Source organism: Lonchura striata, chromosome 12 (assembly GCF_046129695.1).
Source record: "Lonchura striata isolate bLonStr1 chromosome 12, bLonStr1.mat, whole genome shotgun sequence".
In the NCBI taxonomy this organism is placed as follows: Eukaryota; Metazoa; Chordata; class Aves; order Passeriformes; family Estrildidae; genus Lonchura; species Lonchura striata.
The window spans coordinates 15,288,238-15,301,676 of NC_134614.1; the positions used below are offsets into that span (position 1 = coordinate 15,288,238).

The 13,439-nt window shown below is 41.8% G+C and overlaps 1 protein-coding gene across 2 annotated transcripts in view; it reads left to right on the plus strand.

The window, feature by feature from the left end:
- SETD5 (SET domain containing 5) overlaps positions 1-13,439 on the plus strand; it is a 67,600-nt gene that overhangs the window by 30,087 nt on the left and 24,074 nt on the right. For both annotated transcript variants that reach the window (XM_077786134.1, XM_021531454.2), the window contains exons 3-11: positions 2,047-2,152; positions 3,036-3,247; positions 3,568-3,626; positions 4,034-4,221; positions 5,264-5,302; positions 6,845-7,087; positions 12,135-12,283; positions 12,604-12,721; positions 13,167-13,276. In XM_077786134.1, the coding sequence (XP_077642260.1) occupies positions 2,047-2,152; positions 3,036-3,247; positions 3,568-3,626; positions 4,034-4,221; positions 5,264-5,302; positions 6,845-7,087; positions 12,135-12,283; positions 12,604-12,721; positions 13,167-13,276 (1,224 nt within the window). The remainder of the gene's footprint in view (positions 1-2,046; positions 2,153-3,035; positions 3,248-3,567; positions 3,627-4,033; positions 4,222-5,263; positions 5,303-6,844; positions 7,088-12,134; positions 12,284-12,603; positions 12,722-13,166; positions 13,277-13,439) is intronic.

A 13,439-nucleotide genomic window follows, 5' to 3' on the forward strand; every position in this document is an offset into this window, starting at 1 on the left:
TTAAAAGGGGTTGATTCCAAGATGTGCATCACAAAGGCAGCAGGGAAGGTAAAAGGAAAACTAGCTGATCTTCTTTACAAGGCTGAGCTGTAGCATCTTTCACGGCCTCTGATAAAGAGAGGAGGTGAAAATGGTGTAGGGTGTTGCTGTTCATCTGAGGGTGACATGGAGGCTGCAGAGTAATTTTGCTGTGTTAGTCTGACTGCATATTGGAAGGTGTGGAAGCTGCTTGGCATGCTGCTGCTGAGGAAGCATGGGCCCCATCGTTGTTGCCCCTGGACACTGTTGCACCAACAATTCTGAAGTTTTATTGCTAGTGCTTGCGGCAGCATTGCTGGTATTCCAGTCTGACTGTGGTTAGGAATGTGGCTGATTTGGACGGAGGACATATCTGCTGTTTAGACTTTTTAGGCTCTTTTTCTTCTAATACTGAAATATTTCTTGAAAGGGTTATTAAACCTGAATGGATTTGACACTGTACCAATCTGAAAGTCCTAAAGGATTGTTGCAGAGGCTGGATTATGTGGCAAGCTCTACATGGTACCTTTTATTAAGAAATACATCCTTTGAGAGAGATCATCTTCTGTATCTCTCCTGCTTCTGACAGTTTAGCTGGCTGTAGTAACATTGAAAACCAACTGAATTTATCATGTCTTGCACCTAAATCCCGAGCTACAGAAGTGTTGTTTGCATAGGTGTAATGTCTTCTACTTTCTGCAGTCCTTTGTACAAATAAATTATTGCTCCTTTATGTTACAAAGACAAATCCACCTTACTCCAGAATAAGCCAGAAGCTCAGAGGTTGGTGCTGTGGAGAATAGATGAGGTTGAGTGGCAGGGTGGGGCAAACTTAAGTGCAGCAGAGATTTCAAGAGGTAATAGGAAGTCCAAAGGGCAAGGGGTTACTCTTCTTGGGTGCCTAAGCACTGCCTCACGTGTGATTGCTGGCCATTATTTGATGGTGCCCGATTCATGCTGGCCATGTAGGACCCACTGAGAATCCTGTGAGATCTCACCAGAGCAGCAGAGGTCTGAGGTAAAGTTTTAATTTTCTATATTTTTCTTCCCTGCTTGCTCAGCTCCATGCTGTAATTTTGATGAAGATTTCATCTGCAGACATGATTCAGTAATATTCTGTTGTATTCTGATACAGGCCCTACTTCTGATCTGTGCAGAGGTTATTTGACTTGTATCTTCTACTTGTTACAGAAGACAGCATGTTTCCTTGCTGGTGTTCTGTCTGTAGCCTCATTATCTAATATCCCCTGCATTGAATTGCAGCTGTCCCTTCTCTGAGTAGGTTTTCTGCGGCTTTCTGCTGAGGATATACCTTTGATTTTTAGCTGTTTTTTTTCACCACCCTGTGGTGGAAGAGTGCATTGTACCTCAGCAGCAGATTTCCTGTTTTGCTCATTGCAGGCTGCTGTATAGAAAGCACAGGGTGAATCTGATCTGTCTGTGGCCACTGTCTGTCCAGGTCATGGATTTTGTTGTCTCTTTGTAACAGGAATCTCCAGTTCCTGGTAGTTGCTGTCAGGATAGCTGCAGTTTTTGTGCAGGCTTTTTCACGGGATGTTGGACTCAGTAACAATTGATATCTGAAGGAGAGAGAAACAAGTGCAGGTGCAGGAAAGCTGCTTAGCTGCAGTTGAAATAAGCTGTTGCAGAGATAAAATGGCAGTACTGTTCAGTGGCTTTGAGATTAGGCTAGCTGGGTTCAGATGTAAATGCTGAACTAGACCAAATTTCCTCAACAATAAGGAAACTGAGCTTCTTACATGCTAATTACCTTTTTAACTTCTCAGACTGAGACCTAGTTTAATGAGCTGTATAGGGTGGCCCTTACTCAGTTCCTTCCGTCTGAAAGCAGGTTCATCCTGTACAGCTTCTGCACACATGATGCTTGGTGAATCGCATGACACCACCTCGATTTCATGAAGTTTCTTAATTTTGAGCTCATGTGTTCAATAGAAAAGAACAGTGAAATACTGGCACTAAAAAAAATGATGTTGTATTGATGGGTTTTACTTCTGGCCCTTTCTGCAGCCCAGAGTCTGTGGAAGCTAGTCCAGCTGTCAGTGAGAAGAATGTGTACTCCAGCCACGGCTATGGGGCCACCCAGAAACACAGCTATCGCGGGCTGCCTTACGCAGTGAGTACTCTCTCTGCAGTGAATCAGCTCTTTACTGTCTACTTTTACTCTTTTCTCCTTGTTCCGTAGTTCTTTGCCTATTAAGCTTTAGAAATTTTGGCTTATTTATTAGGGAACACTAAGTTAGAGCTGAGTTTTGCCATATATTTTTCATTTCTGTGTTTATTGTTTGTGAAGTCTTGCATACTCTACAGCAAACTTTATTAGTGTTCTAGGTGATAGATTTTTAACTGAATGAAATAAATGAATGAAGTGTGAATATATATGAATATGTAATATTTTCCTGGTGGTAATTTTAAGCCCCATTTGGTTTATTGTGCACTATTTATACTTGTTTCAAAACTGCTCAGATTTTCACAGTGATAACTTAAAACAATGAGAATCAAGGAGCTGTCAGGAGCATGGGAGTTGGTAGCATGGCTTGAAGCTGTGGGATGAACAGGGTGTCACAGAATCCTTGAGGTTGGAAGGGCCTCTCGAGATCACATAATCCAACCTCCCTGTTCAAGCTGACTCTGCTTGAGCAGGTTGCTCAAGACCATGTCCAGTTGAGTTTTGATTATCTCAACAGACAGAAACTCTACATCTCAGGGCAGCTGGTTCCACTGTTTAAACACTTATGTCATCTCAGATTATTAGCAGTGTAACAGTTAATGTCGAAAGAGCCTGGTTGTTTTCATAGGTTTTGAGTTTAATTCATTGGTGCTGAAGGAAATAATTTACATGTTTCAGAGCTATTATTGTACCTTCTTGGTAGGTTGAGGAATTCAGGCTATTGTTTTACAGCAGTTAAATATTAACCTGGGAACTGTGGATTTGGGACTTCAGTTTCTAGGCATCATATCTTCACATTAAAAGTAGTACTGCAAATACTCATTTTCAGGATCATAATTATGGAGCCCCTCCTCCTCCAACGCCGCCAGCCTCTCCTCCTGTCCAGACCATTATACCTCGTGCAGAACTGAATGGCCTGCACTCGCCTGATGAGGAGAACTCCGGGGATAGTGAGAGCTCCTCAGAAGGAGAATCAATTCCCACTTGGTGCCACTGCAGTGTCTCCCAAGATGGTTTCCTCCTCAAGTGTGAAAAGTGCAGGTAAGCTTTGGTGCAGTGCAGATCTGGGCTGCTCCTTGTCTTGACTGCTCATACTGAACCGTGTCACCTTTGGGCTGTGGGACAGACTTCCTTTTGCTAACTGGAGCATTCTTTCCAGTGCTTTACCCAGTATTGACCCTCCTCCTTTGCGTTGTCAGCCTGACAAGTGTTGGTGGCACCAGGAGTGGAGATGAGGATGTTAAATCGATGTTCTTATCATCCTGGGCCCCACTGAGGGCACGCATCTTGTGACATCCTGTTGAATTTCAAGTGACTTTACTCCTACAAACCAGCTTCAATTGTGCATTCTCCTTTGGCAGAGGAATGAGCAGGGGGAAGGTGATCAGACTCCGCCACCGGAAGCAGGACAACGTGTCAGGTGAGTTTGAGGTTATAATTCTGATAACAGTGACTTTTATTTTCTTTCTTCAAGACCTTTGTCTCTTGGATGCTGTAATCATCTAACTGTGATCAGTGCCAGCTAATGTTCTTTGCCTCCCAACCACTGGGATTTTCTCCTCTCCTTACGCTTCACCTCAGTTAGCTCTAGGGAAAATCAGATTATCTTGTGAACAGAAAAGGCGAATTTTCGTCAGTGCTATTCTGTCACATATCCAGAAGTTTGAAACACCTGTTCCCAGTTTGGGTGGGAAAACAGAGGTGGTATAGTTCTCTCAGGGAAGAGCTGTGCAGGGGCAGCAAGTTGTCTTGATGAAAATGGCCATAAGGATAAGCTGTGCTGTCAGGGATGAGAAGCTGTTGCTCATGAAGCACTTGTCTCTCTAGGTGGGGACAGCAGTGCCACTGAGAGCTGGGATGAAGAACTCTCTCCCTCCACAGTGCTGTACACGGCCACTCAGCACACGCCGACCAGCATCACGCTGACCGTCAACCGCGTCCGCAGGAGCAAGCCCAAGAAGAGGAAGAGGAGTACAGAAAAGGCTCGCGCTGCTCCAAAGGCCAAAAAGATCAAGGTATGTGGAGTGAGACAAGGTTGCTGCAGTGACTACCAAATGCTGTGCAGAGTGTTGTTAGGAGCAGGTTGACAAGCTGGCAGTAGACAAGAAATTTTTGTTCTGTCAAGAATTGCTCTTTCGGGTGTAATAATGGGATGCCTTGTATTTGTGACCTGCTCGAGTACGTGGCTGTTGGTTTAAAAATTACCTTGCTGGAACTCCACCCTTATTTCCCAATGCTGTCCATTCATGCTCAGCGCTTGGACTCAGTTACATATTTTTTCCTTTTGCTGTATTAGGATTTGGGGAAATAGCTTTTGGAGTCTGGCTGTTTGTGGAAAAGGGTCAGTCTGTGAATAGAATGAAAAATGAAGGAAGCATGGTATTTTTTAGCAGGCTTTGTTGAGGAATTTGAGCTGCAGAGCTTCTTGGCACTGTTCTTCGGGGACAGAGATAGTGCCTGTGTGGAAAACTATGTAGGTAGTGATGAACATTTGTTGAGGGATGACTTTCCTGTCTTGTTTGTGAGGGTTTGTGGACTGAAATAATTTTAGATTGCTTATATTGGAATGCAAGTGTGTGAACAGCTGGTTCTTTCCCATCATCTGCCAGCTTTACCATGATTTTCCACAGGTTAAGTTTCCCTTGAAGTTCTTCTGGTAGGCACTGATTAAATAAAACGCTGGGGGCAGGAGCTATGTGTGGTCTGGAGGGAGTATTTTGTTGTTGTGAACCACCTTGATTCTGTTGCTGGACCCTTGTATCAAAGCAAGTGAGGTTAGTTAGGACAGTTTTGGTTTTGATCTTGACATTTTTACTAAGCGTGAGGCAGGCTTTTTTAGTTCAGAAGTCATGGCCATCAAGCTTTTCAGCAGTTTCCACTGGATTTGCATTGCAGAGTCTCTTTTCATTCAGGTCCATTGTTTCGTGTGTAGGTTTTCCTTTAATTCTTGCCCATCTTTTATCAAGGATTGGAATAAGATTTAGTGTGGTTGTGGGATCCTGATTCTTAGGAAATATATAATACTTTGTTTTTTCTCTCTCCTTGTCTGGGGGACAGGCTTTTCGAGAGGGCTCACGAAAGTCTCTGAGGATGAAGGTGAGTAGAAATGACAACCCTCTGTGTTGGTGGTGGGGTTTTTTCTGTGTTATTTTGGCCCTTTTTTTTGTTTACCTGGGGAATTTCTGATTGTGGGGCCAGCCTTGTAATAAAGTCAAATCTTACCCTGCACCAGAAGGAGGCCTATTCAAAAGGGTATCACAGGAATTGCCCCTTGAACATTCCATTTGCTTCTGATAGATTCCAGTCAGATAATGCAATCCAGTTCAGAGAGGTGATTGATTCATGGCACTTGGGAGTGGGGTGTTTGATGTAAGGGATGTAGAACTGGTTGTGGCTGCTCTTCTGTGAGGGCAGTTATTGTTTGATTGCATCAAAGCTATTTCAAGCTTGGACATCAAAGTAGTTCACAAGTTTAATATTGGGTGTCCCTAGTAGTGCTGCCTTGTTTCTCTCCACATCCTCTTACTAGGGATGGATGGGACAATATATTTATCTCTGACTTCCTGCAATAGTGGCAGGTGCAGCCATTGAATAAGAAGCTTATTTGACAAAATAAGTGGACTTGAACTGCAAGCTGCATTTGTTTCTAGACACACAAGAGGTGCCTTAAGGTTTGCTCAGTTCCACCTGATCCCAGTCCTGCAGCTGGCAGTGGCTTCTAGCAGGTGGCTCAGAGGAAAGAGGACAGTACTGTGGTGTCCCTATGCACTATCTCCATAGTATGCCAGTGACTTGAGAGGGTAAAAATGCATGGCAACTCTTACCGGTTTAAATATATATGATTAAAATAATGATTGCTCTTCACTTGTCCTTGTTACTAAGACCTCAGTGTCATATGTATCTCAGTGCTTTATGAAGCCAGTTGAGTTACTGAGCTCTGGAGTATTTGTTGAACTACTTCAACTACTGCCAAGTAAAGAATGAAGCTTATGTATTTTTCTTTCTACCTGCTTCTCTTTCCCCCGCCTTTACAAGACAGTCTAAACGGATTACCTGATTTTACCCTCTCTTCTTTACTCTGCTTAGGACTTGCAGTTTTAACCCTGTGGGTATTAGCTTATGCTCGACATTCAGTTTCTTGAAACTCTGGTGACCATTTAGCTAGAAGGTTCAGGACTATTTTTGGATCAGTCACTGCAAAGATTGAGATTGCAGTCAGCATCATTGAGCATTGTGTTAGCCGTGAGTGGGTTGACTGTAGGACAAGCTTGCATGATATTTATTTGCCTTTGTGTGTTCTGTGCCTTTGCTTTTTTTATGTACTTAATTATTTTTCCAAAGTGGCTTAATTTTTTTTTTTTTATGGCCATGTGCTAGCCTAATTTTATTTTATGTAGCAGTGCCAAGTACCAACTTTAAAAAGGTCTTAATTCTACTCAGAAATTTCAGTAGCTTTCTGAGTGACACTGTTGTACAGTGTTCTGGAGGGTGCAGATGCTGAAAAATGTGTCCTCATAACCAGCACTTACATAGCTTGGCACTGATTTGCCTTTTTAATAGCTTATTCATGTGCTTGGAGCAATGTGGATAGGTTTTCCTGCTGTGTACTATCCATTCATTCTTTGCTGTTTGGTGCAGAATTCCCCATCTGAAGCACATGCCTTGGATGAAAACACAGCTGAAGGGTGGGAGAATCGGATCCGCCTCTGGACAGACCAGTACGAGGAAGCCTTCACCAACCAGTACAGTGCTGACGTGCAGAACTTGCTGGAGCGTCACCTAAACTCTAATAAAGACTATGTGGGCAAAACTGCTATGCTGGACACAATCAACAAAACAGAGCTGGCCTGCAATAATACTGTTATTGGGTCCCAGATGCAGGTAAGAACAAGCAGGACAGAAGTGGAGTAGGTCAGGGCATGGGTGAGCAGTATTGTAGCTCAGACCAACAGGTATAGGTTTGATATAGAGTGAATCAGAAATTATGCCAGTACAGAGAGAGATTAACAAATATTTGCATTAGACCAAATTAGTGATGCTAAGATGGGGATATTTTGCACATTTCTGTAATGTGGTTAACAGGTATTTTGCCATAAATACTTTGGTGACTGCACGGCCTGAGACAGAACCAGATCTGTCACTTGCTGGAGATAGGAAATTTCCTGCTTTCTACCTGAGTTTTCCAGTCCCCTTTATTTGTTTTTTATTTTATTTCTTGACTCATGTTGTATGTAAGGCTATTTTAAAGAACCTTTCAGCATTATTTCAGTATTTTGGATTATTTGGACTCGTATAACTTCCAAATATTGCACAACTACAACCAACTTTAGGAAGCTGGTCTGTCCCTAACTTTCCAGTGATGAGCACTGTTTGGTGTCTTGCCATCTTTATGTAGTACATGTAAACAAGCAGAAAAAGGAAAACAGTGTGTTTGGTAGTGTATGTCTTCTCCGCTCATACTTTTCTTAGCTGTTGCTTCATCTTATCTGTGCTTTATTGAACAAACCACAGCCTTCCTACCCAATTTAGGCTTTTCTGGGCCTTCCTTGTCCAGGAGAATGGAGATAGTTGCATCTGAAGGGGTGGGCTCCAAAAGAGAAGTGGAGCACTTCTTCTGTATAAAGGGAGCAGAGTCAGAAACCTGAATATCAGGTATATGTTTCTGCTTGAATCATTCTTGTTTATATCAGCTGGCTCACTCAGTGAAGTTCATGTGCTCCCTCCTACCTTTCCCTCTGCTTTCATGCAGGTGAAGCACTTCAGGCAGAGCACAGTTATTGCCAGTAAGGGAGAGTGCAGAAAGAGGACTTTAGATCCAAACTGTCTTCCATGCTTGCCTCTGATTCTGCAATAAATAAGATTTCTTGGGGGCGGGGGCGGTGTGTGTGGTTGGGGAGAAACACTTCTTGCTAGCCTTTCTGAAGACCAGCTGAGGAAATGTAGATAAAAAAAGTTCTACTTCTCTAGAAATCTTAATATTTTTGAGACTAAATGTAACCAATTCTGTCTGCCTCACATGGGTTTGAGGAAAAGTCCTGAAATAAGTAATAAAACACATGCCGTGTTTCTTAATCTGTGTACAGCATGACACAAAAAATACACCAATCATAAAATATGCTTGTTCTTGCCATGCTCTTTCAGCCTCTCCCTTCCCAGTACAGACATAGGTTTTCCCATAGGAAAATGTGCCCAGCATTCCAAATCAGAAGACTCCAAATGTGATACATGCCAAAGAAGCAAAAAAGTTGAAACTTGCAAAACTTGTTAGTGAGCTGTAGTTAGTGTAAACAAGCTGTTAGTAGGTGCTCGTCATTGCACATGCTGGGAAGGTGTCAGGAGACTTTGTAGTTTCTCATGGACACTGAGAAAAAAACAGGTGGCTGGCCTGGGTTGCTGCTTGTCAGCTCCTGTGTTCTGCTGTCTCTGCTCAGGAGGTGGCTGTGGAGTGTTTTGAAGAGGGCACCTGCATAGGTGTGAAGCACGTGCTCTCATGCACTGCATTCTGTTTTTGTTTCACTCGCTTGTCTCACCTTTGGTTAGCAAACTGAGAAAGCTTCTTGGTTTGCATCAGTTGTCTTTTAACTGGGTATCATTATTGAACACAAAAATAGCTTTTCTGTGAGGTAAGGGAAAATAAGTACTTAGAGCTAGGGAAAAATCAGGAGGCTGTGTAAATATACATTTGCCAGCTGTGTAGAAATATTGTTGCTGCTCTCTTTGGCCTTGAAGACTCTGAAAAGAGGAGACAGGAATAAAAATAATGTTTTACTATGCCCTGCATACTCTTAATAGTTCAGAAAGTCATTTGACTTCAGTCAACAGTGATGCAAGTATATATTTAGAACAGATTGAGATGTGACCTAAAAGCTTCCTCAAACCAGGAAGAGTAGGAAAAGATGGGTTAAGAGTTATACATGGAGGATATGGGAATTGTTCATTGGAATATTTTATGTAAGACAAGAGGAAATGGTCTCAAATTGCACCAGTGGAGGTTTACATTAGATATTAGGATTTATACTTTACCAGAAGGTTTATCAAACTGGAAGAGGCTGCAGGGGGAAGTGGTGGAGTCAGTATTCCTGGAGGTATTTAAAAGACTTGTGGATGTGGCAGTGCAGGATATGGGTTAGTAATGGATTGGACGAGTGGCAGGTTAACAGTTGAACTCGATCTTAGAAGGCTTTTCTAACCTAAATGATTCTGTGATTTTATGATAAACCAGTTCTCAGCTGTCCTCATGATGCAGAGGGAAAGTTGTGAAAATACAAAGCTGTTTAGTGTTATGAATAAAATTGTCTTAGTCCTGGCTACTGGCAGTTGCTTGACAAACTGAAAGCTGTGAATCACTTTCCTGGCTGTTGTTGCCAAACCAAACCCAGGGTTAGTATTTGCCCTTTGCTGCCTCTGATAATTGCTGACTTGAGCTCAAACCCCTGACTGATTTCACATTCTGAAGTGAAGAGCAAAAGGGCTTTTATAAAATAAAGCCACTGAGTATTATGCAGATGTTGCTCTGCAAACATATCAGAACAGTTTTGGCTGATTAGCAGTCAGCAGTCCCTAGCCTGTGACATGAATAAAATCATTTGTTCTTTTCACACATGAAAGCATGGCAGCTAATCCACTTCATATTTCTAAATTCAGAGAATGAAAACAAGCTGAGCTGTATCTTACCAGAAGAGCTGTGAGATCATTCCTGTTTCACCAAACTCAGATAAATAAGTTATATGGATGCAGAGTTTCTCTTTCCTGCACGGACTTTCTCCTCCTCTAACCATCCCATCTTATCCCACCTATATTCCCAAAGCTGTTTTCTGGCATGAGGTGAAGAGTAATACAAGTCAGTCATGGGCCAAAGGTGAGAGTGAAGGCTACCAGACATTAACTTCTGAAAGATACGATCTCATTATACTCTTAGAGTAGTAGAACAGTTTAGGCTGGGAGGAACCACTGAAGGTCATCTGGTCCAACCCTCCTGTGTAGGGCCAGCTTAGTTGAGAAGGTATAAAACCAAATCAGTGATAGTATAGAAACAGAATTATTTATCTGGAGGCTCTCTGGGTCCTAATTATTCTAATAGCTTCAGATACTTTCTTCTTATCTCCTGTCATACACTAGGAAATCTGGTCCCATTTATTTATTCTTTGTTGGATAATACAAAGTGCTAAAACTAATTTAGTCACTACTCCGTGTAGTGTAAACAGTCTCATCCTACAGTTCACTCATATTGTGGGTTTGTTGATTAGAAGTTAGGACTAACAGTGCAGCTTCTTAGTCTGGAAATAACTTGTTTCTGTGGACTTAGGGAATCCTCTGTGAGCTTCTTTCAGAACCCAAGACCTGAAGAGATGAAGACCCTGCAAGGCTCTTCAGAGTCTCTAGCACATACATCCAGGTTTTCCCAGTTGCTGGCAGATAAAGTGGTATAAGACAGATAAACCCCGTAGGCATGACAAATGTAGCACTGGGTTGTATCTCAACCAGAGATCTGGACCATTACTCCAATCTGAATAGATTTCAAATTAATATTTTTATAAAGCTGTCTTTATCCTGGATCTGAGTGAGAGAAGTTAACAAATAGATCTTACTTCACTAGCTCATCCAAGATATGCAGTATAATGTCTTATAGAAACAGCAAAAGTCATTTTCTTGAGGGGGTTTTATACATAGGAGATAGAAGATCCCAGTCAGAAAAAAGGGTTTAAAAGATCTGTGGTTTAGTATTTTCATGTGCTCAGTAGGAGGGTTTTGCTGGGCTCCCAGTGCTGAGTGCTGCCTTAAGACATTAACTTTTATTTCCACAACGTTAGAACATCATGTGTTCTGTCGTTATTCAGGCTGAGCCCCTTAAACTAATTTTTATCTATTTCAGCAGAGTGCTCAGTAGCTGTTTCTAATGAGAGTTCTCTCAGGAAAAGTTGGGAACTTGCTTTCATTAAAATTTTGTAGTTTACTCATGATTTAGATACATGATTTTCATTATTACTGAAATCAGAACACTTACGCTTCAATTCACTCTGGAAAAGTATCAAAACTGGGCCCTTATGAGCAGTGAATAGAATGCTTAGGAAGGAACAGGCACAGCAGTGGTGGTGAGGCAGCCAGTCATCTTCACATAATCTTTACTTACTGAGAGGTTTAATCTGTTAAGTAAGAAAACTACTTTGTTTTTATGGAATAAGTCTTTCCTATACCCTAGTGCTTATAATATCCCTTCCATTATTCCATAAAATATGTCATATTTGGATGTCTGTACTTAAAGAATGTTGTTGTTTCCTGCTGTCAAGACACATTGTTGTGAAAATCAATTGTAATAGAGCTGTAGATTTTAACATATGTTTTAACAAACTGTCACTACTTCATTAAAAATTTAGTTCCTCATGTTAAAAAAAAATTAAAATCAACAACACTCTGCATCTGTATAACTTATTATCTGGTGAGCAGAGATATGTAGAGAAGTTTCTGGATGGAGATGGAAATTGCCAGCTTAAGTCTTTGGCCTGTTTGCTGGAATTTACTATTCTCTGCAGAAGGAAAAGCTTGCATTTTTTCCTCTGAACATGTAACAACCCACAATTTAGGGAAGATCTGAATTATTCTGGCTGTGAAAGTGGCCATAATTGCAAAGCAATTCCCGGTTAGTAGCAAGTGACAGGTCTGGTTATGCCTTCTAGCTGCAAGACTGAAATACTCTATCTAATAGATTTGTCAGACTATTATTGAAGGAAAGGAATAAATACTGTTTGCTTTTGATAAATATTATCAAGGTTATTGGTCATTACTAAATTGTTACAAAATAAACAGCATACTCACCTGGCAGAGTTTCTGTGTGTTGCTATTAGAATACTTTCTATGTAAGTAAAATATTCTTCATGAGTTAGAGGCCTTTGGTTCAAATTTTCCTCTTTTGCTCTGGTTTTTGTTACAGCTGCAACTGGGAAGGGTGACTCGGGTTCAGAAGCACCGGAAGATCCTGAGGGCAGCAAGAGACTTGGCACTAGATACCCTTATAATTGAGTATCGAGGGAAAGTTATGTTACGACAGCAATTCGAGGTCAATGGGCATTTCTTCAAAAAGTAAGAGTACTATGAAATGATGGGTATGAGAGCATCATGGCCCAGAGAGACTGGTGTCTCTATGGGATAGTGCTCACTTACAGGGTCCTGTCAGCTGTGCCTTCCATAGAAATGGGAAATCAGATTTATCACCTCAGCTTGATGCTCTGCTTATGGACCAAACCCTCTGAAACAGATCTTTTAAATAGTTGGAAGTACATAACCCCCAGAGCAACAGTGCTGATGGAAGTTCTGCTTCCAGTGAAGTGAGGGATACCTGTTAACAACAGTGCTGTGGGAATTGGGTATTTTGGGATTGAGATGTTCTGTTGCTTCTGCAGGCCATATCCCTTTGTGCTGTTCTACTCCAAGTTCAATGGCGTTGAGATGTGTGTTGATGCCCGCACCTTTGGTAACGATGCCAGGTTCATCAGGCGGTCCTGCACTCCAAACGCAGAGGTAAATTCTCTCTTCATCATCACTGTTATTGCAAATACATGTTTTACATAAGCTTAGTGCTTTCTCTAACTTAAAATGCACTAAATGCAGTTAATTCTGTGTGTCTCCTGCTTGTTTGATGGTTTATACTTGGAATATAAGACAAGTTTATACTTGGAATATAAGACAGTTCGGGAACATGAGAGAGGTTTTCTTGGAAGAGAAAGATTTCTTTTATGTCTTTCCTTTGGCTGCACAATGATATTGAGGGTAAGCAGGTGGTAGTAGTTGTAAGTGGAAAAGCACAGTATGAGACAAGAGCAGCAAAGCAAGCTTTTCCCTGTGGAGAATTTGGGATAATTATTCAGAGTAGAATAAGAGCTACTTTGCAAAAGGATATTGCCATCTTGGAAGTAGGAAATGCAACGTGTGGAGATGTCAGCTTCTATCTACTTCGTTTAACAAGGTTCGTCATGTGATTGCTGATGGGATGATCCACCTGTGCATCTATGCTGTTGCCACCATTGCCAAGGACACAGAGGTTACCATCGCCTTTGACTATGAGTACAACATCTGGTGAGTCCCTCACCTCGCCCAGGAGCTCTCCACTGCCCTCCTGGACTGGACATCTTCCTCCAGCCCTTTCCTCGCATTCTACATATTGCTCCGTTTTCTACTGAATTGCATTTCCCGGCTATTCTGTCCAGTTCTGCTGGCATATTCTACAATAGAGGCCATA